The sequence below is a fragment of the Corvus hawaiiensis genome, chromosome 17 (genome assembly GCF_020740725.1).
Source record: "Corvus hawaiiensis isolate bCorHaw1 chromosome 17, bCorHaw1.pri.cur, whole genome shotgun sequence".
Lineage (NCBI taxonomy): Eukaryota > Metazoa > Chordata > Aves > Passeriformes > Corvidae > Corvus > Corvus hawaiiensis.
The window spans coordinates 7,824,081-7,851,917 of NC_063229.1; the positions used below are offsets into that span (position 1 = coordinate 7,824,081).

Genomic DNA, 27,837 nt, shown 5'->3' on the forward strand with positions numbered 1-27,837 from the left:
ATGAAGCTGGAGCAGGAGGAGGCTCGGGCTTTGCTTTTCTCCCCTCAGTCTACAGAGCAAACAGGACCATGTGAGGTGCTAACCAACGTGCTTTATTTTAAGTTTTCCACAATCATTAAGGATTTTGTTTGAACATTACGGATTTTTTTTTTTTTTTTAACTTGATTGATCAAAGTTCCACATTCAACTGGTTTTGGCGATTTCGGTTCAACCCCCTCGAGTCCCCACCTGCCACATGACCCCAGGGTAACCCCCATAGGGTAACCCCAGCAGCTGTGGTGGGTGAAAATCTCCCTGCCAGCCCTCCCACCTGGCCCTGGGGGTTATCAGCAGCACAGGAGCAGGGGGGATGCACTGGATCCCTACCCCAGGCCAGTTCATCTTGTCAGCTCCACCAGTTTACATTATCAGAGAAACCTGTCCCAGAACAGGGATTCAGTCACTCACCTCCATAAAACAAGAATCAGATCCTTTATCATTCAATCAACTATTTCTGTGACTGATGATTTAAGTTTAATACTTTAGATCCTTACATAAAATAAAATAAAAATAATCGGATAAAATGGTGATTAAAATCACAGTCAATTTGCAATGCTTTCATTGAAAGTACCCAAGCAATCTAATTTTAAAAGGCGTTAAGAATCAAAGCCTATTTTTAAGAAATGTCAATAATATTCCAATGCAACTTGTCCACTGACCTGTGACTCAGCGGGTCATTTGTGAGTGAGTCAATCTCACAAACCTAAGACTGGCCACAGTTACCAACGGTGAGACACCACCGATGTCCAAAGTTACGTCAGAAATTAATTTGGTCCCAAACCCCATCCGTGGACTCAGTGCAAAGAACCAGGCAGCAACCGCTGTGCCAGGTTTTCAAAACACTGAACATGTTTGGAAACAAACTGTGGCCTTCCAGTTTCCAAAGCATGGAGCAATGCACCGAGTCCTACCAACACATCTCCTGAGTCATCCCTTCACACACCAACCTGAAGAAATAGTCTTCATCCTCCATGAGAGAATCACTCATGAGATGGCAATGAGACCCCATCCTCACACCCTGCCAGAAGCACCCGGCCACACCGCTTCCTCCCTGGCCAGATTCTGATACACTCACTCACATTGGGTTGCACATAAATAATCCAGTTGCCTCCACCCTGTTCCCAGGGCTGGTCTCCAAAACGAGGTAGGGTATCAGAAGCTAGAGCAGCAAGGCCCGCCAGCTCTCATGGGGGGACAGGAATCTACCCAAAGATGCTCCATGCTTACAGGTTGTCCAGTTAACAACCACCTATGACAGAAGGACTCTGGGAGAGTTGGATTTGTACCTGCAGAAGGTGGGGAAAGATCTCCAGAGAAAAAAACAAATAGATGTTGTGACACTGACCAGGATTTCTAAAAATAAAATTAAACCATAAGGTCCCACACAGTGTGAGTGGCCACGTGGCTTCTCCTCCTGTGCAAACTCTGATGATTCCAGTGCCCCAGTCCTAAGTGAGTGAGTCCTTCCCCAGGGGTGGCTTTGTTCATATTTTATTTAGTGCACTTAAAGTGACATTTTCTACAGCTGTCACAAATGAGGTGGCATTTTCTGCATGGATGTTGGCCCATGCAGGGAAGGTCCCCAGCTGGAAGATGCTCTTGGCCCATGTGTTCATAGCCAAGCTAAGAAGCAGAACTCCCATAAGATTCATGAGCAACCCAGTTCTTGCCTACAAAAGAAATACAAAGACAGCTGTTGAGTTTAGACTGGACATCTACAGCATGTGAAGCATGAAGCTATTTGAATGCAAACATTATAAAAACTGAAGGCTTAATTGCTGTTAATATTAGCAACATCTTAAGCAGGCTTAAAGCCACAAAGGCCACTCTGCAGCTGCTTACCAAGCTTTGATCCATCAAAAACTTTAACATCTGTTTAGCCTCAGGAATGTGAGCAGGAACTGGGACTAAGCCTAATTTCACTCATAAGCTTTATTTTACTGAGCTGGGGAACATTTCCTGCATCCAGAAACCTATGAAAGTTGAGCTGCTGAGACTAGAGGAATAAGAATAGGGGCTGGGGGATGCTGAGCACATTCAAAACCACTTTTGTCACCATTTGGAGCCATGGTGGCTCCAAATTTCAGCTTCATAAGAGCTCCTTCCATCCTGTGCCTTCAAACACTGTTGATGCTTCTGTCTTCTCACTTTGCTACATACTGAAGTACTAACAATGCAGAAAAATCCATTCTTTAAACACTCAGGCTGATTGTTTTCATTATTTTATGTGTCTAAAGAAACTTACCATATCCTTGACCATCAAATGTCCAGAGGAAAACGCAATTGAGTTGGGAGGTGTTGAGACTGGCAACATGAATGCATAGGAGCATCCTATGGTTCCTGGTATCATTAAATAGAGGGGATTTACTTTCAGACGAATGGCCTGGAAAACCAGAAAGGAACAGGAATTGCACCTTGGAGATTCGAGCTGCCAACAGATGGATCAAAGGATCCAGTGGAGTGTGCAGAGCCCTATCCCACACTCTGTGATAAATAATCACTTATCTCACAACAAAGTCTGAAGGATTACTATCCCTCAGTGTCCACATTATGCTACAGGGCTTGTTGCTCCCAAGGGTTTTGAAGAGCCCAGAAGCAGGAGAACTGCCCAGTGCCTGTCCCAGCACAAACCCAAGACAAACCTGCCCACCCAAGGGGCAGAGCAAGGAAGGGGCAGAGGACGAGCTGATCTTGCCATGGGATGACCTTACCAGCTCTGCCAAGACAGGCAGAAAGATGATAATAGTGGCTGTGTTGCTGGCAAACTCTGTGAACAAGGCGATGACAACCGTGATGAGGATGACGGCCACGGGCGGTGGCACACCCTCCAAGGGATGCAGACGGCCTCCTATCCACACAGACAAGCCAGACTCCTGCAGAAGGGGAGAGCAAAAACAGGAGTCGTCCTCCTGCATCCCTGCAGGGAAACTGATCCTCTCCTAGAACTTGTCCTCAGGATGTCTCACAGCAAGCAGCTTGCAAGGAGTTGTAACCTCCCCAGTTATCTGCTGTGTATTGTTGTCACTTGGAGTTGAGAAATATGTCCTTTGAGTGTGATCACTCCATTGATACAAGTTTTCCAAAGCCAAATGAGAACACCAAGTGACACCCTGATAAAATCCAACCCTGCTGGGCAGGATGATGCCACATGGCATCTGCTGTGGACCTCACCTCACAGCCCTTGGCCATGGCAAAGCCTCCTCCAAGCAGCAGGATGATGTTCCAGGGCACCGTCTCTTGGGCCTTCCTCCAAGTCAGCAAGGGCTGGGTCTCTGTGTTTGGTGCTGGAAACAGAGCAGAGGCCTGTGTCAAACACCCACCTGAAGAGGAGCATCAGTCATTGCCTGACAGAATGATACCATGAGTCTGACAGCAGTGCTGAAGCCCACTGTCCATGAGTTGCTGATCAAACACACACATGGAGTGTCTTGAGTTAGCCAGTTAAAGGAACATTTAACTTAATATCAGATGTCCAAAAAAACCCTCAATTCTAGCATTAAAGTTTTCTTTGAGGCTTTCTTGATTTAAAATTTAATATCAGGTTAATTTTCTCTCTGTAACAGACATAAACATTGTCTTCAATGGATGGGGGTCCATGGAAGGAGGAAATTTTCTGCCACTTGAATTATAAAGATGTTATTAATTTTCCATTTGTCATTCAACAGCCAGTAAGTTTTATAGCAGAGAGCTCATCTCCCCTAAAAGCCATTTCTTAATACACGATAAAGTGAGCTCTGTTGTATGGAAAGATGCACTAATGGGACTGAAATTTTCTGTTGAAAAAGGGCACATATTTTATCCACAGGAGGCCTGATTAAACATCTTCCTGTGTATGGACAACACAACAAATGTTGTCAGATGTCAACAATGTCAGAGCAGCTGGTATTTTGTTCCCACAGACCCCAGGCAATGCTCCATCATCCACAAAGGGCTTTCATCAGCCACTTGTCCACACTAAGATCATCTCTTATTCCAAGCAGCTTATGAATTAAAATTTGTATTTCATTTCTACTCAGGAGGGCCAGCCCACAACTTCAAAACCTGCTGGGGAGTTTGGGCTTTAGGAGTTCAAATTCTAAATTATTCTAGAATGTGAAGAAGAGCACCTATATCTGAGAATGGACAACTAGCCCAGCTCTGCCCTCTCAGAGGTCCATGCTCCCCTCGAAGGACAGAAGCTGTTGGGGAGTCAGACACCAAACCTCTGTTCCACAATCAGGTCTGCTGTGGTAAGTGAACACCCATTTCAGGTCACTGCACCCCACCATAGCATCAACCCTGACAGCTACATGAGCAACTGAGACATTCCTGCCATCAGCAGCAGGGCAGTGACTGCTCAGCCTCTGCTGGTACTTCAGAAAAGAAGCCTCTCTGGGATCAAATGGCACCTTCAAGGCACGCTGCTCCCCACAGCCAGCACTGCTGCTGCAGGTCCAAGGGGGGATAGCTGTGGTTCTTGCTCCATGCCTGCCCTGCCAGGACACAGGCAAGCACAGAGTCCCTGCCTGGAGGGGTCTGCTACTCACCTTTCAAGTCAAACCACCACCTGAAGGAAGGTTTTTGTGAAGGGAAGAAGAACAGTATAATCACAATGGTGATTCCCGTAACCGCATCTGAGATAAACCTGTCCAAAAGCAGCAGAAACACTTGTAAGAAGCACAAGCCTGTAGAATTACAAAGTTTATGAAAACAGGGATTTACCAAAGAAGATTACAAGTTTCCGTCAGGTCTGAACAATGCTTGTTGTTCACAGTTCTTTTTTTTTTTTTAATTTCCTGTCGAGCTACATTTCTACGATGGCCTGTGAACCCCCCAGAAAAGCTGCCCTGCAAAAGTAAAAACCAAGATCTAATCCCCTCCACACTGATGCTCTGGCTGTTCTGATTCCAGAGTCGTGAAGACAAGTTTCCTCAGCCTATTGCAGGGAGGAAGAGAGACAGAGCCCAAAACATCTTATTTATATGAGCTCTTTGCAAAATGCTCAAACTCTCTGGTGAAAGGCAGGCTCCATCCAGTAAAAAGCTTAAGCATGTGTTAGATTTAAGGAGTTATTAACTGATGAGGAAAAAGTCCATAAGTACTTTGCTATATTAAGGAATAATTTATTAAACTAGGGGTTTATTTGAAAAAAACCCACAAAACGATGAAGGTCTCTTCCTTTAAAAAACAACAACACCCTCTCTGAGCTTTAGCATTCCCTAGCTGCTGTATCTATTCATCTTCACAAGGTATGGCTGTCACAGGGGACACAAACTTGGCAAACAGACAGGATAACATTTGGAAACAGCTCCTGCCATCTCTCTTCAGTCTTCAGGCCTCCAGTGAAATCGGTGGATTGCCTAAAGAACTCAGTATTTCACTGTAAATATATTTATAAACAGCACTCCCAACATTAAATCCTAGGGATGGCCTCAAACAGACACATCCCAATTTCCCATTAGCTTCATGCACCTCCTCTAGGAGACAGAAAAAAACAAAGTTGGTTCTGCTACTTGATGGTCAGTTCAATTTATTCCAGGAAACCTGAGTAACAGTGTTAAGCAACAAAATCAGAAACTCAGGAATCTCAGCTTGGAAATGTTATTGCAAAATGGCACAGTGGAATGGAAAGAGTCTTACCCTGGTGCAAACAAGCTTGCCCAACCTGGAATGAATTTGGGATCCCTGGAGAACAGCATGATTGCAAACATGCAGAAGAAGAAGAAAATTGCCTGTTCTGCAAACCTGAAATGAAAAGAAATGAGATTAAAATGCTCATGGGCTAAAGGGGTGGATCCAAGCTAGGGAAAGTATCCAGCTCCTGCTGCAGCATCTTGGCTGAGAAGTGAGGATGATTTTCTAAAAACAACTACAGTGAAACATTGGAACAGATTGTAAATCTATTTGCAAATACTGGTGTTTGCCAGCAATTCTCTCTTATTGGAAGACATTAAGGAGAGGCAAGATGGAGACCAGGAATGTCACAACAGCTGGACACAAGGTTGACCCTCTGGGTGTGGCAGAGAGGAAGGGCCAAGCAGCTCCCCATGGTCTTTCCTCTTCCCATGTCCCTCCAGGATGCCAGCCAGGGATGGTGTCACTGCAGCTCAAGCAGTACAAAAGGATGACTGAGATTCAAATCATACATGAGACAGCAGGAACAAATTCCTCCAAGGTCAAAATCTAAACACTGTCCCTTAGACACATGACAAACAGCAGGGTAAAAGGCAATATTCACCGAGTATCTAGGGCAGTTAAGATTTAACCAAGATGATGCTTCAAAATGCTATTTAAAATCTCTCTGAGCACAAGCAGGGGCATATAAGCCCTTGGGAAGAGGCTGCTTGAGCTGATTTTTAGTTATGGGGCTGCTAATCAAATTGGTAGAGCTCAGCTTAATGGACTTTCCCACTCCTAGATCTCAAAGTGGGACTTTGATTCTTTCAGAGACATTTTGCAGGCTGCTTGATAATGTACTGAATGGAACAAATAAACCAATTTCTTTCATTTACAGCACAGGCACAGAGAGCTGTCTTTGAAGAACCACTCCATGTTCCACACAACAGAAATAATTACAATGTCGAGAGCACGACACAAACATCGCTGGATATTCACAGCATTGCCCTGAGTATGAAAATATTATTTTACAGATGGGGAAACACAGACCATTTGAGGATAAAGCCTACAGTTTCAACAGCCTTGGCTGCCCAGAATATCAGTGTATGGTTGGACATATCCAGGGTTGGATTTCTAGAGATACCCAGCTTTTCCTGCTTCCCCCCCTTTTTTTGGCATCTCTCAGAAGTCTAAAACCCATGTTTCTTTCTGCTGCTTACTCCAAAATATAATCCCCATCATTGCAGTTTTTACCAGCTTTTACTTTCCTTGCTTGACTAACATAGTTGAAGGAATTATTCAGAAAATAAGAATGTATTCCATGGCATGGATCTGACTTCTTTCTATATACTTTCTCTGGGCTTTAAGATTTCTTAAAGTATATCCACAATCCATATGATTCATATCCATAATATGATTTGCCAGCCTTCTCAGCAAATTCCTCCTGCTTTGCAGGACAGGTATGCACAAACCTCTGAAATCCAGCCTGTGTTGGTTAGCACCTAACACACACAGAACTGGGTTTGTTCCTGGAGCAGAAAAATCATAAAGAGTAATTAAACAACCCAGCATGAATTCCCTCTGTAAGAGGAATGTTGTTCTTCAGAAGATTTGAGTGCAAGCTGCTATTTGCAATTATTCACGCTAGCGACGGTGAGGAGGCTGGAGCATGCAAAAAGCAAAGTTCAGCAGGTTACAAACAGACTGAGTGGAAATATAGGTGTAATCTTCTTTAAAAAACTCCATTCCCCCCAGTCCTCCACTCTTAAAACAGGATATTTGCAAACACACTTAATTTCTTTCTCATTTCCATCCCAACTTTACAACTCACTTTGTTGGACCCAGTTTCTTATAGTCCTCCTTTATCACCTCCTTGGCTCGGGCTTCTGCATCCACTCTTATATTTGACTTTTTTGTTTTCCAGCCCCTGCCAAGAAACACAATTACATTTTTACATGCCTCTGACCCAAGTGACACATAGGAAATACTGCATCTTCTACTGCAGCACATGGAGGACTCAGTGTCCTTCTCCAGCACCTGCTCTGCAAGGTTCAAAGAGCTGAACATCTCTGGCAGCTCAGTTTGTGTTATCTTCAGATTATGAAGACTAACAACGAAAATCTCTGCTGAAATAAAGGTAATAGGCCTTATTTATACTATATATATATATTATATACCCTTTGTCTATGCATTCATACAAAGGAGACCCTGCAGAGGTGAGGAAGTTTCCTCTTATTTATATTCTGAACTGTTTCCTCCAGCATGGGCTGTGATTGCCAAATGAAAGTCCCAACATTCCAAGATTTCCTTGTCTTCCTTCCAAGCAAGTTACCTACTTGGGCAGAACGACTAGGAAATAGGGTGACACAGAAAATGAATATGTCCCTTCATTTTTCAAGTCACTTGTAATTTCCTGGGTGATCCCAGGATGCTGCTGAGGATCAACAAAAATGTGAGGAATTTCTAAGTGGCCGGGAATGTTAATGTGCTCCTGGCTAAGCCTCTTAGCCCGGCTGCACTGACTGCACACAGTTTGCTCCTTTGTAGCATGTGCATACAAATGATATATTCATATCTCGCACTTCATCTCCCACCATATCCCATGACACTGAACCTGGTTTCTAACACTGCCTGTGACCTTGATTAAACCTACAACCCCAAATTTCTGTATCAGAGGCATCAGCCCATCCCCATGGTGCCTGCCCTTCCTTAACACATTTATTGTTTCAAAGGGATGTGTTGGCTGGATGGTCTATATGGCTGAATGGTTGATCATTCAGAAGCTCCTGCACTTCAAGCTCCTGGCCCTTTAATTTCTTAATTTTGGGGAGGTGTTATTAACAGCAGCCTCAGCTCAGCCAGCCCATACCTCAGCCTTTTGCTGTGTTTTGGATTCAAGCAAAGCCGAAACGTCTGCCTGCCTGTGCCCAGCTACAGACACCAAGGACCTGCCCACAGAGAAAGTTCAGCCACTATCCCCAAGCAGTTACAGCCCAAGCATCCCAACAGGCTCCTGTGGAGCCTTGGCTGTACTTGCAGAGCTTTGCAGTGCCTCTTCCACGCACCTCCCCACTGGGGAATTCTGGTATCCGCGCTGGCCCAGCTATCCCAATACAGCCGGGCTTTGTGCTGGCGGCGACGAGCCAAACCAAACACAGAGCATCACGTTCCCTGAGCACCAGAGCCACCCTGCCTTTCACCGGGGGCTTCGGCCTCTTCCCTCACCTGAGGGGCTGGGGCTGTGCCGGCCGGATGCCGGGACCATGCCCAGCCCTCACCATGGGACACGGGAATTCAGGCTGGGCTCCACACAAGCCCTGGCACACGGCAGTGGGAGCCGGCCAAGCATCACACAGCAGCACGCAGAGCCTCCTGAGAAGCCCCACCAGCAAGTTAAGGACAAGCCTTTGGCATTTTCTGGATTAAAACTTTCCCATTGATTTTTCCCCCCCCCATGTCTGAGACAGTGTAAATATTTGGACACCTGTTCTCTTTTCCCCCCTCTCCCCCCATTTGCATTTTAAAGTCAAAACAACAATTAAAGACTCTTCTAAATATTACAAATTCTGTACGGTCCCTGGAGGAAGCAAGACTGTTACTATCACTTGTGAGAGTGTGGAGGGGGAAAAAAGGCTCCACATGAGCAGCAGAGCAATGCTGCAACCACTTTAGGTTGTGCACACTAAGGGGTTGCAAGATTTACCGGAAAAACATGTTATTCTCAGTTACAGATTAACACATTGTTGTAAAATTAAGCCCTGTTGTGAAGTAATCTGTTCCAAACCCAGGTTTTTGCCCCAAGAAGAAATCCTGTCTCTTTTATGGGGAACTAAGATTTTGTCATGATCTCCAAAGCTAGATCTTGCTTTTCCTTCTGTCATTAAAAATCTCCCATTTACCCTCCAGAGGCCAAGGTCAGGCAGTAAAATAACATTTAAAAAATTATACATTTAAAAATAATACATACTCTGTACACATATTTCAGTTGGATAAAGTATATGTAACTATGAGATATCTTTAAAACCTTCCTATTGTACATCAGCTTTTTAAAAACAGATGACTTGTTATGGGATGGGCATGCTAGAGTTAGTTATAAATTCCCCCACCTTCCAGGAGATGATCCGGGGTGGTATCAGTAGATTTAGGATGAGAATCATGAAGAATATGTATTTCACAATGCTAATATAACCAGAGTACATACACGTGTAGTGAATATCAACATACCTCAGGTTAATTCCTCCATACAGGATGGAGATCCATAGCCATCCCATGAGAAGAAAAATCAGCATTAAAGGAAATGCAAACATAAACCAAGAACCAAAGTTCACCACATCACATTCTGGAAAATAACTAAGCAAACGGGAAAAATCAAGTTAATGCAAGATGGGAAAGCAACCCTCCCATCCACGGGTAAACAAGCATCTGAAATCAGCAGTGAGATATCCCACAAACCTGCCCCTGTGCATTTAAAAACTATCTCTGTGTGTGCCTTAGGAGTTATCTGGGACACAAGGAAATGTGAGGAGCGTTGTGTTGGGACAACCACCAGGACATCCCGCCACCCCCATCTCACCCAGCCCAGCTGTGCAAGCCAGCAAGGAAAGATCTGGAAATCCCTCTCCAGATGGGCAATGCCTTTGTACAAAGATATTCCTGGGCACCCAGGATTAAATCCTGCTACAGAAACTGCTGGAGAGTCTGGACATGAACCTTGCAGGGATGCTGCAGTGCCCAGGACATGCTGTATGTACTTCTTGTAGAGGTCAGCAAAGGTAAGAAATACCTGGGGGCACCTGGGCTGGCACAAATCTCTGCTCCTATGCACATAGGAGGAATCTTTTATGACTAAGAAAACAGGCCAGAAGTAGTGGGTTCATTATTTTTCTTTCTCCCGTACAGCAGTAGCTGTAATTGCTCACAAAGCACTACACAGTCTGCTTCACCAGAACAGTTACCAGGTTAACTGTAGGCGTGGAGTCAAGTCCCATTAAATTCAGTGGGATTAAAAGCATCAGTGAGGTGAAGCACACATGCTCCAGTTTGGCTGACAGCCTGCCTGGCTTCGCTGGAAACCTGCTTATTAAGTCTAAGGCTGGTGCACTCCCTGCTTTCATTTCCCAAAACGTTCTGGAAGGGCATGAATTTTCCAAACTCAGCACAGAAAGGGATTTCCTAAAGGGATGAAGAACATGTCTCTGTCTTGCAGGATTTACAGTGCTCCCCAGGAGAGCCTCCCATACCTCTTCAGCTGTCCCAGAAGGATGAGGTTTGGCGCAGTTCCTGTCAGCGTTGCTGTACCTCCGATGCTGGCTGCGTATGGGATTGAGATGAGGAAACCTTTCCATATGTTTGTTTTGTATTCCTCCTCCTTCTTTAAGTCTGAGAGAGCATCACTGGAAATCTCCTTCTCCTCCGCCAGATCTTTGCTTTAAAATAGTCCAAAAGAGAATCCGGTGAAAGCCCTGGTTTAAATACAGCGCAACCACTTCAGAGCCTTGACAGAAGGAAAATTCCCAGTTTTTAGAAATCCAAGCTACCAGTGTGCTCAAGGACACCTTAGCAGCTCAGTGCTGCAGAGGGGTCTGCTTGGTGAAGTGCCACACAGGACTGTCAGCCTCGCAGAGGACAGAGCACCCTCAGACCCATCCATAGGAGCTGAGTGCCTTGCCCAGCCCCTCAGCAGCTTGTAACCCTGAGCATAAAGTCCAAAGGACTGCCAAAAGGAAAAAGAACTAAAATTTGATAGATTTGAGGAAAGAAACATCTGTTCCTGTGTTCCTGAAAAAGATGCTTCCTTCCCATCCTTGTTATCAAAGCAGGACCATCGCCAGTGTGTAAATCCTGGGGGGTTTTACATCATCGGCTTCACACATTTGATGTTCCTGGGAAAACCAAGGCACAAATCCCCAGCAGGAGACACCTCTGGCTATGATTTTAGAGTGGCTGAAATAAACCTCTGTAATGATTTGAACATGTAGAGGGATGCTGGGCACACAGAGGAGGGTTTTTATCATCAGGCTGCTAGTGACTGGGATGTTCGGTATAATCAAAACATTGCAATGATTGAATTTCAAATTCCTAACACGTGGTCTAGCTCAGGGGATAATTCTCTCTCAACTCTCTTATACAAACTTTATAGTTAACTTACTCCTCAGTACTTGCCAGAAACTGCATCTCAGTTGGTACAGTGTAAAGTTTATTCTGCTGAAAAGATGCTGAAAAAGAAAGATGAGGACTTTAAAACAGTTCAAAGCATCTAGAAAATTCTCCTTGAACCAAACAGAGGGACAGAGGAAACAGCTACCATTTTAGAAGAGGGGCTGTGCAAATGAAGGGTGAGCTCACACCAAGGGGATGGGGTCAGGAGCACCTGGCAGGGATGAACAAGCCCACCTCTTCCTGCCACTGCTCCAGCCCCACCACAGCACCAAGCTTCTCCTCCAACACCCAGGCACTTGGTCCCTTTACTGCTTTTGCCACAGGCTGGGCTTTGGGATCCTCTAACACAGCCAAGAGTTCCAGGGCATCCCTTACCAAGTCATGGGTTTAGGGTGGGTTTTTCTAGGGGAGGATTAACCATAAGTCATTCTTAGGAAGAAACACTGTTGGGCCTGGTTGTATCTGTAAGGCAGGTTCCCCAAGGCACAGCAGGAGCACTTCCTGTCACTGAGCTACATTCCCATTTTACACCCTGCAGACATCTAGAGCAGTCACCATAAAGCTGTAATTCCTTCTTTAAAGGCAAGAGTGAGACACATTTGGGGATTAGGTTTTGTACCAGGTCCTCCAAAAGCCACCCTGACAGCAAGAACCATTCCAAGCCCATCATCCTCTCCACAAATGACAGACCCTGCAGGTTGAGGAGCCAGTCCCAGTAAACTGGGAGCTGCACACCCCTAAACCACACCAACCCACAGGAGCACTCAGAAATCAAAAGATGGAAATGCAGTACAATCACTCTCTGTTACCAGACCTGACATTAAGGCTCGTGGCATTTGTGGCCATGGCTTGACCTCCTGAGGTTGGGAGATGTGCTATCAAACCCCATTTCCCATGTTCCTGGCAGGACTGGAGCACTTGTGGGTTTTATCCACCTTCAGCACAGGTGGTCCTTCCCCACCACTGCTGGCTCTGCTGCCTTTCCTTGTGCTCTCTGTGTGCTCTTGGGTCCAGAGGTTTGTGTGCCTGCACCTCCCTGGGCTCTGCAGACAGCTCTATACAGAACCCAATTCCTGCCACTCAAGCAGTCCCCAAATTTCCTTGCACCTCTTCTTAGCCCAAAACCTGATCCCCTTCCACCCACAATGACCTAGAGATCTAAAGCATGGAGAGAAGCCAGCAGCCAAAGTCTCAGGACTCATTCACGTGTGTGCCAAAGACACGGTGCTTGTTCCAGCTCAGTGAACCAGGGATTTTTGCAATGTCATGTTTTACACATCGCTAATTTACTGAATTGGAGTTAATTGGCTTGGACACACACATGCTGAGCTTTCATCCCAACCTTGCCACAATGAAAGGATGTAATTAGAAGGATGAACATCAACCCATGGTTGACTGTTGATCCCTCAATGGATTTAGCCCAAAGGCTCTTAAAATGCTGTCCCACTCAAGCCCAGTCCTGGCTCTGCAAAGACATTTCATTTTACCTCAACATTGTTCAATTTTTTTCCCTGCTAAGCTCAGACTACAATCCCATCTGGGCAGGACCATCTGTGATTTATCTTTCAAGGAAGGATTGCAAACGTAACCATGCAAAGGAAAGAGAGGCATACTGCAGAGCTTTTCCTATGAAACTTGTAAAAAAGGAATTGAAAATTATTACAGGTCCATAAGTCAGAAAAGGCCAAAGATAACAGAGTTTGGACCCAGCTGTACACACCTCTCACAGGGCAGTATGAGGATTCTGTGGCCATTTCACCAAAATAACTCACTTACCTTAGAGGCAGAAATGCTTTTCATAGATAATTTTTGCTTTAATGACATTTTTACTGTTTCTGAAAGGTTGAGAAGACCTGAATAGGACTATTTCTACCCACTGAGGGATGCAGGCAGCAGTGCTGTGGCCACACCCTCCAGCACAGCCTGGGATTAGCCAGTCAAACCAGGCAGCAATGTCCAAAAATGCACATGTCCCACCTGCTCCTTTAGAGACATTATTTCCAGGTCTGTGACTCAGAGTTACACCTCAAGCACTGACTGCAGTTTATCTTGAATTTGCAGAATATTCTCTACGAAGGAAAAAAAGAATGGAAATATTTTCTTGTGATTTTTACCTGGAGATATTTAAGGTGCTCAGAGAAATGAAATATTGCCAATGATGGGTTAGTGGGCAGAAGCAGGAGAGAGGTCAGGCTCACTGACACAGCAGCTGCCAGCTTGTCACACACCTATTGCTGGAGATGTCAGACAGAATTGCGGGGAATCTATAATCCACCTCCAAAAGGAAAATTCTGGAAGCTGAAAAATGTCTGTTGGTATTAAATTTATAACCCTGCTTTGATCCACCAGAACCAGCTGGGACTTCAGCCCCCCAACCTCACTACTGCTCTCTTGCACCAGAAACCAAGAGTGTCAAAATGAACAAATGACTACACCCAGTTTTAGCTGTCAATGACACAAGAATGTAAATATTTGCTGATCTATAACATGCTGCCCACCTGGCTGGGCATGGACATAGATGATTGAAAGTCTGAGATTTTCTCATCAGGAAAAAAGTGTCACCAACCGATCAGAGATCACTTAAATTCTGGCACTGTGTGTGTAAGCAAAGCCCTATACAAAACTGGTTTCACACACTTGTTGAGATTTTTTTCTGTAAACCAAGTGCTTTGAAACATCACCTATTCTTTATTATATTTTAAATTATTATTTTTAACCACTCAGATATTTTTTAGCCTCATGGACTCTACTACATTGTTATGAAACCAAGTCAATTTGCAAACTGATCTTATCACATGGCATTGTACAAGTTTCCTTCCACATACAGCTCCCTTCACAAATAAATCTTTTTGGAGCACAGATCACGATTCAGATAGATTATAAACATTTAATAAACTATGAAATGAATATACCTTCTTCCCATCTGTACATCTCCACTCTTAAGTGTAACATGAGATTAGTCACTTTTGACTGACTTCAGGTTTAGGGCTTCCTTCAAGGAACTCAGCTTTGCTCATCCATTCAGAAAGATTACAGAAAAGGATGAGTCCACCTTGGGACACTAAATTTCAAATAAAAAGTCTACATGAAAACACGCATTTTGATGTACAGACTGTTGTACATTTTACAGGTGATTCCTCCTTCACTTGTATTTATGACTTTCAAAAGCCTCTATCTCAAAAAAAAAAACAACAAAAAACAAACCAACATCATCACACCATCACATGGTATTTGCAAAGCATCACTTTATTCATTCTTCTACCTGCATGCCCCTCCCTTCCCTTTTCTGGTTTCTCTCACCACTGCAAGTGTTGTGAGTCAAGGATGTTAATTCCGTGCTTAACAGTGTCTAGGACAAGGGGGGAATCTTCCTTTTATGTGTTCCCAAACTCTACTGTATTTACAGCCACAACTACACAGTCAGTTTCAGAGGCTGGGGTCAAGAAGGTTAAAAGCGGACTGACAAAACACAGAACAGGAAATTATAGCAAGGAAATCCGTGGGATTGATTTTAATAGATGTGAACAGTCAAAAATTCATAAAGCAAATGTGATAAAGCAACTTGGAGTGAAAATATCTCATGATTGTTAAACATTTATGATGAACGATTAATTATATCTTTATTAGAGTGTGCACATGTTTGAGTCTTCTTCTGGGGACTCCTTTATCTTAGGACTCAAGGGGAACCAAAAAGCCATTGCTTTTAAATCACAGGCAGATGAATTACTAACTAGTGCAAGAAGAAGCAGCAGAAGAAGAAGAAGCTGTGACTACTGCTCCAGCTATCAGCAATAGCTACAAAGGGGATGTCAGGACATCATTTCTGGTTTGCTGTTTCTCATCACTGTCTGCCAGAAGCCCAAAGTTCTGGTAAATGACTCGTGAAGAGAAGGCTGGAGGAAGGCCTTACCTGGCCACATACCCCTGACCTGTCCTCAACCTGCTCAAGAACAACACCAAACAGCAGCATCAAGATGGAAAAAAATCACAAAGCACTTCATAGACAGATATTTAACCTGCCAGCCTTCCCTTAAGTCCTTGCTTTCCCCCCCAGCTCAGGCTCCAGTTCCATGGGTGAACAAACAGGAAAACAAGAGGAGAACACACATGTCCCAAGAGCACAACAGCTCTGTGTGCCACAGGGAGGGACCCACCCTGCACCATCCCATAGCACTCATCTGCCCCTTCTACAGCCCTCCCTGGCTCCAGCTGTCCCCCAGCAATGCATCCCTACAATTCCCACCACCACTGTGCCACAGAGCTGGGCTTTAACCTGTGCCAGCAGCAGGTTTATGGAGCAGCTTGGCTGGGCATTGCCGCTTTTTGGTTTTCCAGGCCACTCATAAGCATTGCCTCCTGCATGACATGAGAAAAGGGCAGGATAAAAGGGAGTTTTCTGCCAATATTCTTCCACCATGGGAATAAAGTATGCAGTAAAGTGGGACCAGTCCTGAGATCGAGCTGCAAGCTCAGGAATGTGGTATTTGTGCCAGTGAAGTTGATAAAACAGGGAGATTCGAGAGCAGCAGGGCAGATCTCAGCCGGCTTGTACTACTTGCCCTGTCTCAATTACCTTGGTTTTCTTCATTTTCCCTGTTCATATCCTTAGATGTGTCTTTTTCCCCAAAGAGGCTTTTTAAAATTGCATTTGCAATTGGAAGCATCATAGCAGTGGAGGCAGTATTACTTAACCACATGGACAGGAAAGACGTTGTCAACATCATCCCTAAGATTAGTCTGAAAGAGAGAAAAAAGGAAAAGCTGAATTTCTTCAGTTTGGCAAGTTCTCTGACACATCAGGAGGCTCATGTGCAGAGATAACAAAACCAATACCCAAAAGGATTTCTATGACTCTCCTGAAACTGGATGGAGCACAAGCATGGGGCTGAACCAAACAATTCTCCCTGTGCTCCACTGGCCCAGGGGCAAAGGCAAACAGCTGAACAAACACAATAAGCTGGAGAAAAGGAGGTGTGGACACCCCCCACTGTAGGAGCAGCACAGCAGAGCCACTTCCCAAGCACCTTCAGCTCACATCCCCCATGGAGAACCCCCTGCTCCCATAGTCACCTGGCTGGCTGGACTCCCACCAACATGAGCACCCGGAGTGCAATCCTGCGGTGTAAATTCCACTCCTCAATGGCCGAGGCCATGATTAAACCACTGAGGAAGAGGAAATTGGTGTCTAAAAAGTATTGTGGGCAAACTTTGTTAGATGGGAGGATCCCCAGGAAGGGAAAGAGGACGATGGGCAGCAGAGCTGTCACAGCCAAGGGCAGCGCCTCCGTGCACCAGTACAGGGCCATCAGCAGGATCACATAGAGACATCTTCCTTCCTGCAAAAGGAGGAGAGGAAAAGTGAGACTTGGCATTACAGAGACATCTTGTCACCTGTCACACTTAGACAAGCAAAATGCTCCATGTACTCCCTTAAGGACAGAGTATTTCTCCCAAATCGTTTCCATCAAGTACAACATCTTCCCCCTACATTGTGTAAGGGGTTCAGGACTGATATGAGACCACAGCAGAACCAAAACCCTCCGTGATTGCCTGAGCTTCCCACATGCTGCAGGCTCACAGGCACCAACCAAGGAACCTTTGGAGAGCAGGAACTGTCCCACAATGTTGAATTAGGGCTGGCATTGCTGCTAACATCCTCAGGTGTCCCAGTATCTGACCCACTTAATGTTTGTGCTTTCCCTTCAACTTCCACAGGCCATGCTCTGCACGGCTATGGAAAAACAGCCTTGGGAGATGGATGTTCCACACATTTGCAATAGGCAGCATGCAGAAAAGCTTCTTTTCTTGAATCAGAGTCTCCCAAGAGATTTGTGAGAACCCATTCCATGGCAACCCATCCCAGCCCCTACGGAAATCAGTAAATCAAGCACCCTGGTGTCACACCACTTCCTGGGGGCAGGAATCACCCGGCATCACCCCAGCCTTGGCCAAGGCTGGCAGAAACCCAGTGCCCCCACACTGCAGTGTGAATTCATCCATCCACCCAGGAGGCACAAACTAGACCAAAGCCATTTGTCACGACAGCCATGGCCAAAATAACGAGCAGTGGAAGGAAGTCAGGAGAGCGGCCCCAAGCCCGGGATGGGAGAGCCCTGGGGGAGCCCAGCACAGAGCTGGGCTCGGTCACGGCGGGGCTGAACAGGGATATTGTCAGCAAGCACAGGGCAGAGTGCCCACAGCACTATAAATAACTGCTGAGAATCACTTGGAAGCCACAAAACTATTTATTTTATCACTTTTCCAGCTTGTTGAGCGCGTTGAATTGCTACTCAAAGGCACCTCTGTCCTTCTGCTGGGACCTTCCTCCCCTGTACCAAGTCTGAGCTTCTGAGAGGGAGATGATGGCTCTGCTCCCTGCCAAGGCTAGGAACAGCGTGAGCTGGGGACTGTGGGGAGCTCCATTTTGGGGATAATGTGGTCTCAGCCACAGCATTTGAGGGTTCAGCCAGGCACCAGAGCAGGTGCAGTACAACCACCACCTGCTTGTTCACCTATGAACAATTTTCTGCAGGCCTGGGCTGAATGAGGTCAAAACTGATATGGATTTATTGTTCACTACATCTGCAAGTGAGGGTTTGAAAGGTGGACAAAATGATAGAATTTCTGATTTGCTTTTAGCACCCAGGCTTTGCATTCAGAAGTGGTCCTGCTAGCAAGGTCCCAGCACCTCAGTGTACACAGAAACATGAGCACACCAGAACTGAGTATAACTGGATTTTTTTTTCATACATTAATTGTACCAGTGTCAATGCCTCATATGAAGTGCCCAATATCTGGATTTAAAGATCACTTTCAGACCTAATTTTAGATGCCAATAAGATGACATGAGAGAGTGTGAAGTAAAACCCTCAGGCTCAGCTCAGCCCTGGCACCTGGCAGCTCTCATGGGCTCCCTGCGCTTCACTTCCCCCAAACCAGCAGGATCAGAGCAGCAAACCTGGCAGTGTTAAACTTTACAAAAATAAAGAATCATGTTTCAAAGTGTTTGCCACTAGATTATTGATTTAATTCCTGTGCCAACTGACAATTCCTCTTTGCTATGGTTCTTTTTATATGTCAGAGAAATAGCTTTGCTCTCATTAAGATCTTTTTCATTTGATTTCCAAAGGCCATATGGATAATTCTTTTCTCCCACTGGAAAAATATTCTTCAGTTTCCTTCAACGAAAGTTGCACCAAAGTCAACTTCAAAATAAAGACATTTTGGCTCTTACAGGTGTAGAGCAACTGAAAATATTTAACAATGATACAAGAGCATATCAGTGAAGGCTTTAATTGACTTTATGAAATAGAAGATGTACAATTTAGAAAACTAATTATAAGTAATGGGTATTTATTCTCCAGTGTATGGCAAATGTTCTGGAAAACATTGCAATGAGACACAGCATCAATCTAATAACTCCTCTTCACTGCCAGATCAAAAGCCAAGGGGTAAAACTGAAACAGGGTAGAAAGAACTGCTATGTGAAAGGCTTCCCTGAATTTTGAAACCTATATGGATCAACAACAAACCACTTGAAGAAAGCTGTAGTGCTGTTTATCCAATTTATTCTACCCTAAAAGAAGACAAATTGCAGCTATATTGAAAAGATTTTTGAGATAGGACCATCATTGAACAAAAAAGGAACAAGACCACTCCAGAACAACTTTGATTTCAACCAAGCATTCCCAGAATGAAAAAAAAAAGTCATCAATAAAATGGAACCAAACTCTGCATGAAATTGAAAGTTTCTTGATTTTAAGATATTTTGTGAATGTTAATTAATTAATGCCCCCAGTGTCTAGTATGTTTGGTTAGTACACAAACAACAAATGCTAACAAATGTCAGTAGAATGGTCCTTGAGGGATTTGGCCACAGGTGCCACTGGACAGGCTGAGCTGCACCACTGCTCAGTGTGGCACCATCACCTCCACATGATCTTTATCCTTCCATGCCTTGGCTGCATCCTTGTCAAGACTCCTTCTACTTCTCGTACCTCCCTGCAGCTTTGTATTTATATTTTTCAACAGAATTCTATCAAAGTTAATGGGGGAAAATGGTGGCACATATGAACTTTAAAATGGATCTTGTGATCAGGTTAATTTTATAACCATTTAATGATTTCCAGGAAAGCAGCTTGCAGGTCTGGACTGCAGCAGCTCTTCTTCCTGTTGCTCAAGAGCCTTGGGTTCGACCTCTGCCCCTCCAGACACAGATCTCGTCTTTGCTACACTGAAAGCACCGGGGATTTTCCACACTGGGGGACCTGCTGAGCTATGGCAGAGGAAGCCAAGCCACGAGGTAGTCTCCCATGGGCAGGAGACCTGGTGGTCTCCGGGAAGGGCAGATGAGGTGCCCCGGGGAAAGGAGGCTCTGGCAGGGAATGTGGGTCAGGTAAGGCGAGCTGGCTCACCCAGGCATAGCACTGAGACACAAGCCACCAGTCCTCACTGCCAGCCTGAAAGGGACACCAGGACCTTCGGCTGCACCTTGTTCCCCATCAGACCCTAGCTTCCACCAGGCAGATTCAGCCCTACCTTGGCACTGCCAAACTTTGGGTTTTCTCCATCAACCTCTGAATGCTGCATGGTCATCACAGCCCCATCAGCCCCACACAGGCTCCATCACCCTATAACCAGGTAAAAGAGTGGCAGACAGGGCTCCTCCAGGACCTTGATCCCAATACCCAGAGAGATTTTGGCTGAATTGGAGGTTTCAAGCGCTTTTATCCCTCTGCTATCACAAAGAAACATTCTACCTGTGATTTACAGAACTACTTGGAGAAAAAAAAACAAACACTGAGTGTTCTCGTGTCACAGCTGTAACTGTGCTACCAGCCACACTGCACTCACTGCCTGCTCTCCAGCAGGATGGAGATGTGAATCTGATTTCTACTAACCCAGCTCCTGCAAGCATTATGTAATCTGGACATAACCCAAGCCCTGTTTACCAGCCTTCCTGCCAGTGGAGTCGTTTTGCTCCCGCTGGCTATTTGCGGAGTGGCTAGAAAGGGGCCAGTAACACAGGGCCACAAAGCTGCAAGAGCTTCAGGGAATCTATTTTCCTCTCCTAAAATGACATAAAGCTTATTAAACACTTTTATTTGACTTTTTGAAGTATTTTGTAGTTGGCAAAACAACAACAACAACAAAAGTCTCTGTTTTAAAATGAGACAGCTGAAGCTCAGATAAAGTGGCAAACTGAATGTGTGGCAAAAAGTCACCAACTCCACAAAGAGCAGCCTGGTAGACTCTTCACTGCTCTTGTCAACTTCCACATGTCCCATACACACAAATATAACATTAACCACCTTGGCTGTGGGTAGCCAGTCCAGCAGCTGTATTGAGCTAATTATGTATTATGATCTCCCCCCTTTTGGGTTTTTTTAAACACTTCCCAAGGGGGGCTACAAATCAGCCTGACCTGTGGTCAGCACCCCTGGTGATCTCCATCTTTACTAGGGCTTGTAGAAATACACTCAGTTTACACAATAAACTCTTCAGGCAGCTCTTGCAAAATTATCGTATGGAAGTTGCTTAAATGTATAGATTTTAAAGTAGCCAGGGTTGGATGTATGACATTTTAAATTTCCTTTTAGTTACTGTCACAGTAAAAATATTTATTATCAGTCAACTTCTTATGCTGTAGGATTGTACTATCAGAATTTTGCTCAGTATAGAACAAAAATGGTTCACTGAATGTGGCTTTTTCTGCATTGTCCATCCGGCAACAGATTACCACAGGCTGGGTTTCTTTGATGAACATTTGTGTTCATCACCCTCAACACCCTGACCAGGGATTTCTTCCTCAATTCTTGAGCATCTCTTTTCATGGAACCACAGAAATGTAGTTGCTTGGAAAAGACCTTTACAATCATTGAATCAATGCAAACAGAGGCAGGAATCAGGCAGACGTGTTTTATATGCAGTCATATTTCCCAATTAATATTGACTCATGTCCACTTCCCTTTCCCCCAGCCCAATTATTGCTGCTTTCACATCCTCCCTGTGCCAGCCTGCTCTTTGCCAGGCTTGCCCTCTCTCTGGACTGAAGCTCACAGAGGATGTGGTAAAATGTAGTCACTGCACTTTCAGTTATCACCGTCTTTCCCCACTGAAGTTCTTCCTCTCATCTTCTAACTGACCATTGCTTCCAGTTTTGTGAAACTGGCCTTCCCAAATCACCACTGGCAAACATGGCAGAGATGGACTTTGTGTATGAAGTGTACAGTCAGGCTACAATCGCTCACTTCTCCTGCCAGGCTGCTCTCCAGCCTGCTCCCTACCTGTCCATGCTCCTGCTATGCTCTCCAGCCAGGATCCAGCTCCCCTCCAGCTTGCAGGACACCCCACTCCCATCCCCACTTGCATCACCTCTCTGCCCACACAGACGCCCTTCATGCTCTTTGCTTTCCAGTGCAAGCAATGTAATTTTTCTTCTGGAAGATCTTAAAGTCTCCTTGTTCTAACCAGGAGGACCCATTACATCCAAGTTAATTTTAAATTGCTCTATGGCCACTGAGGAAGTCAAGTCTGTTTTCTGAGGGCACTGGGCCCTATTTGCCTGCTCAGAGCTCCTTTTAGCAGATTTGGCTGCCTCAGCTGTTACCAAGCCAAGAGGCTGTAGACATTGAGTTCATTAGAAGCTGTTGGAACGAGCTCTTTGCACAGCTCATTAAAAGTGCCCCCATGCCCCTTCCAACAGAACAGTTCCTCCAGCCCCTCCTGCCCTGCCCCAGCTCTTTGCAATCATTCACAGCTCTCTGAGCAGGGGGGTCGCAGGCATTTCCACTCACGGGACAAATATTCAGCCATTTCAGCAGCGACCAGAGCGTGAGGTGACACACAGACCCTTGTGCAGAGAACTGGCTCCTGGGAAGTGGCTCCACACAGAGCGTTTCCTTCTGCTGCCTGATGTGATGGACACAAACCACTGTTCCAGACACAGCTTGGGGAGCTCACACTGAGGTCTCAGCAAACGCACCCACAAAGTGGAAATTTCATTTCTCTATGTAAGAGAAAGGAGGTTGTAGACAAAGCCACTTACACAAGCCTCCCTCTCCACAACCTACAGAGGCCATCAATTAAAAACAAGGGCAATTAACATAACACCAGCAGTGCCAGCCCTGTCACCACCCCTCTGTGAAGGGACTCCCATAGGGATCTGGAGAAAAACTACTGCGGGGTGACAGCTGGCAGGAGCTTTAATCACAGCGTGAAGATGTGGATGCTGGAGTCCATCACCAGTAAGCAAGAGCAGACCTGATGGATGATTTTTCTCAAAGGATTTTGTTTCCAGGGTGATATCACTTGGGTGTAGGTTTCACTGGAAAACCCCCTGCACCCACATCACAGGGTATCACTCAGAAAGGACATACTAATCCAAGAAGCCATATCCTGTTGTGTTCTATCAGCTTTAAGTCAAGACTTCTTGGTCTCCAGATCCAAGCGAAATGCTGCCCTTGAAGCCAAAGCTGAGGTGGCTTTTTATGGTGGCAATCCCTTGGGAGATAAAAATTGCTGAGCATCCCAGTAGGGAGAAGGTAAATGGTGACATGATTTGGGAACAGATTTTAGCATTGGCAGAGCAGGGAAGTACTGCAGAGGTGTCTGTAAGACACATTCTTGCAAGGGAAGGTTCATCCTGACACCAGCAGAGGCTGAGCCTCACTGCTTTTTATCTCCTACCAGTTTCTGTTACACCCTTCCAGGCAGCATTCCGACCATCCCAGCAGGAGTACAGGCTTCTCCAACTTGTCCAACACCCCCATGTTTCAGATGCTCAAGTACTCAGCAGCATCACGGTTGTTACAGTGACTGCACATCATGCAGGAGCTCCTCCTGCCCCAGCCTGCTTGTCCTGGATGCCCTGCCTGGGACAGACTCCCAGTAACACCAGCAGCAGCCCAGTCAGTTGAGTTCTTGCTGAACACCTGCAGCAGCTCTCACAACCTGGCTGCCCAGGGGAGCACAAGGCTGGACCCGAGCCCTGTGTCAGGACAGACCGCCTGACTCGGGCGGTGCAGCTGAGGGCATGCCTTTGCCATCACGCGCCAGGACAACTTCCACACTCTGCCACCCCGATCCCCAGCCTGCTGGCCCCCGCCTGTTCCTCCCCCTTGCTGTTTCCACACTGTGGTTAAAAGCGTAACCTGCTCCTTCCTCTCCCACAGCCCCTCGCGGCTCGGGCTGCGGACAGGGGGGTCAGGCAAGCTCCAGACGTCAGAACTTAATCCCCTGTTGATGCAACAGCAAGTTTCTTTTCTTGTTGAACAAGTGAGAGAGTTTAGTGTTAAAACCTTGGATGAATCATTGACCCCTGAACATGAACAGATACAACTGCGTACAGGAGTTAACAGCTACAGGTTCCCCCCCATGCCAAACCCTGGGAGAACTTGGGGAAGCTGCAGTTGGACTTGCCTGAAAGGTTGCACTGATTAACGCCCATGTGAGCACCCAGGTTTCAACAGGCACCAGCACAGGTACCAGCCAGTGTCACTGCTACCACCTGTGATGCTTTAGAGCCCATGGAGAATGAAGAACAGAGCCCTAAGGCGAGCAGCAGAGCAGCCAGCTCTGCTAGGGTCTCCTTCCTTTACCACAGCTGTATCCCTGCTTTGCCACTCGCTCAGCTGCAAACATTTCCACTTTCCCAACACCATTTTTCTTTAATAAAACAGCGTTGATCAGACCAGCCTGTTCATGAGGTTTTCCATGGACTGCACCCTGGAGCGGGCTACCAGCTCACTGGAGGAGCTCAGTGGATGTGAGCAGCACCATTACACCACAGAGACATTTTTTATTTCTGTACACATACAGAAATCCCTTTTCTGAACATCCAAATCCTGTACAGCCCGTGTGACACTATACACTTCTACCAGCACAGAGAGCATCTAGATCAAAGCCCTTCCCACGGCGCTGGGTTCATCTGTGATTTATTCTCACAATTAACTCCTGCACGTTCCAGACACGAGCTTGCACTTAGCGTACAGCGCATCTCCTCACTCTCTAATCCTAGCTCACAATTTTACCAAGTGCCAAAGACAAACAAGATGCCATTACGTACACTTGAAGTCATTTGTTCAGCTATTGAAAATGAATGTAGGGATGTAACTATTCACTTACGAATCCGCGAGGGAATTTAGTACCTGTTGTGCAATGTGTTTTCTGCTCCTTGAGGCAGACATTTAACACAGTCCTATTCATAACTCAGCCAATACATAAAACAGAGAAAAAAAGTGATATTAAATCCAGAGAAATGTCTCTTTTAATGTATGGTGTCACTAAATAAAGCAATGGTCAATCTATGTAATTTTTCAATTTCACTGGTGTATTTTGTATCTCAAACGAGAAGGTTTCACCTGACAAGCACTGTACAGGCAGAACTAAGTGCCAACTTTGTGTCCTTACAGCACCTGAACTATTCTATATTCACTACATACTGATCATTACTTCTTTTCCGATGTAAACAAAGTCATTCTCAAGTGGATCTGAGTCAGAACATGAGGGCGAAATCCTGCTCGCACTGAAGTCAACCATGCAAAATTCCACAGTGACTTCACTACCCCATGGACTTCCACCCAAGGCTCAGAGGTTCCTGGTGCGCAAGAGCTGTGTACGTAGGATAGCAACAAAAATCCTCCAGCCTCCAAAGCCTTGCCACAGATTGCTTTATGTGCAGATCACACATGCTAAAGCACAAACTCTAAGAGGAGACCAGTTCTTCCACATTTACAAAACACCACTTATCTTACTCACAAAGCCTTTTCAGGTACAGCACCAAAGGTTCCCCTGAGAGTCACCCAGAGCGGTGTGGGCGGCACTCAGGTCTCCCTGGCATTCCCAGCCCTGCAGCACGAACAGCGGGACAGCTCTGCAGGTCCCTGTCCCACTGCTGGCACCACCACCCGCTGCCACTCCCATCGCTAAGGGGATGGGCCAGCGATGCCAAGCAGACTCTCAGTACCAGGCACTAACCTTCTACCCCCGCTCTGCAAGCCCCCCGCTGGGTAATGCCGGTCTTGCCTCAGTTTCCCCAGATGCCATTTGGGCACTACCGATAAAAACTACAGGACACTTGGGTACCAGCAAGAGGCACCAATTATTGCCACTGAGCTTGAGATGATGCTGAACCATACGATCCTCCCACCTCCCAAAGTCCATATAAGAAACATTAAACACAGTTCACGTTATCTATCCCTTCTTCCCCCTATAAACCTGACTTGGACGCAGGATGCCCCCTCCACTCGCACTTTAAGTTGCTGCAAAAGGGAGAGGAGCAGTGGCATCCCACACTCTTCGCTATCCCCTCCCTCCACGGTCAAACCCTGGCAGGCAGCAGGGTGACCCTCCCGAGAGCCAAATACTGAGGGTGCCGAGGCGAGCGGTGGCACGGAGCACCCGCTCCGTGTCCCCAGGGCTGAGCCCCACTTCCCAGGGTGGAACGCCGCTCCATACACCTGGTCCGCGTCCCGAGTCAGCGTCCCCAGTTTGTGCTGCCGGTCCGTGCCCCGCAGCGGGTGTCCCAGCCCGCAGTGCCCACCCGGGGTTCCGTGCGCGGTACCTTTGGGGGGAGGCTGAGCAGGACGGGCACCAGCGCCAGCGGCGCGCACAGCAGCACCACGAACCTCCGCACGCTCCACGCCTTCTTCACCAGCGCCCCCAGCGCCGCCATCCCGCGCCCATCGCCGCATCCACCGCCGCGCACCCGCTTTATCCCCCGGGAACGGCCCTCCCGGTGGGCGGCACCCCCCCGGGATCCCCCGCCCTTCTCCGCCCCGCCTCGCCCACCGGGAGGGGCCCCGCACCGCCCCACGGCACTGCGCCCCGCTACACCGCCTCCCATCCCCTATACCCACCCTTTTTACGGCCCTTATATCCCCCTCCTTTTCCCCATCTCACCACTTCCCAGCCTTTTTTCTTTTTCTTTTTTTTTTTTTTTTTTCCTTATTAAAAATAAGCAAACACAACCAAACAAAAGGTCAGTGGTGTGGAGCGGGATAGAGCCATGGGAAATAGCGGAAAAGCAAGCGGCAAAGTCTTGGCTCACACAAGTGTGAGCCGCAGCAAGCAAGCGACGAACATATGACTATACCCTGGGTGTCCTATCAGGCTGGACCTTAAGGATGCTTCAAGAGTCAAAAAGAAAACACAAAAGCTGCCCAATTTGAACTCTGAAGGTGGATTTTCTTGCCAGCTCTGCCCTATGTCGGATTCATCAGAAAGAAAATGGGGAGTATGTGGGGCAGGACAGGATCCCCTCTCCTGACCGCAGTGAACCTCAACAAGCGTTGCCGATCTCATCTGACCGCAGTGAGAGACAAAGGAGACCGAGCTGCTCCGCTATCAAGATGAGCAAGAGATCAAAGCCAAGGGAGCTGCTTTTTGCACTGCCTGTATTCTTGCAACTGAAGGCTAAACAAAGCTGAGTGGTGGGGAGAAAAATGGGAAAGCAAAGAAACACCCTTAGTACTTCAGCAGCATCTTTTGAGTGCTTTCAAACATATTCAAAACATGGGCAAACTGACCCATATATGACAGAGAAAACTTCACCATTCACAGTTAGTCAGCTTTCTGGAGAGTTACTCCTCCTTGATACTACTTCCTAGCTCATCAAGGAAGTTGGAGTCAAATGCATTGGATTAAAAAGCAGCTGTGAGAAAGCCTCGTCCGCCTCACACAACCCATGAATCACTGGCACAGAGGGAACAAGAAATTAGAGGGTGGTGGTACAATCAGCAATAGGGACAGGACTGTGCTCCCGTCTGAAGGAACTCTGCTCCGGGTCTGGATCCACCTCCTCCATTCCCCTCCCTCTCCTTAACAGCACTGTATGTAATTTTGCACAAATAGTAACAAATCAGTTAATGCCCACAGCCATCCCGGGCAGGGGCTAAAGGGTGGCGGCATCACCGCTGCGGCTCTTTTCAAACAGCAGAACGGACACAAAAGCTTTTGCCGGGCACTGCCGGGGGCCGCTGGCAACGCGAGGATCCGGCATCCGCCTGGCGCCCGGCCCCGCGGCTGCCCAGCCCCGCTGGCAAA

The 27,837-nt window shown here is 46.5% G+C and overlaps 1 protein-coding gene across 2 annotated transcripts; it reads right to left on the reverse strand.

The window, feature by feature from the left end:
- Positions 1-71: 71 nt before the first annotated feature.
- On the reverse strand, positions 72-26,493 carry SLC13A3 (solute carrier family 13 member 3). Of its 2 annotated transcripts, none has more exons than XM_048321772.1 (13): positions 26,357-26,493; positions 16,864-17,129; positions 16,367-16,530; positions 11,783-11,849; positions 10,875-11,060; positions 9,859-9,984; positions 7,466-7,561; positions 5,659-5,763; positions 4,566-4,663; positions 3,211-3,323; positions 2,751-2,912; positions 2,285-2,422; positions 72-1,709 (listed from the first exon to the last, which is right to left on the reverse strand). In XM_048321772.1, exons 1-13 carry the CDS (start codon positions 26,465-26,467, stop codon positions 1,524-1,526), a joined length of 1,818 nt encoding a protein of 605 aa, XP_048177729.1. In that variant the 5' UTR covers positions 26,468-26,493; the 3' UTR covers positions 72-1,523. The 2 variants fall into 2 exon arrangements, with proteins under 2 accessions (XP_048177729.1, XP_048177730.1); XM_048321773.1 differs by having other exon boundaries at positions 26,421-26,441.
- Between the last annotated feature and the right edge of the window lie 1,344 nt (positions 26,494-27,837).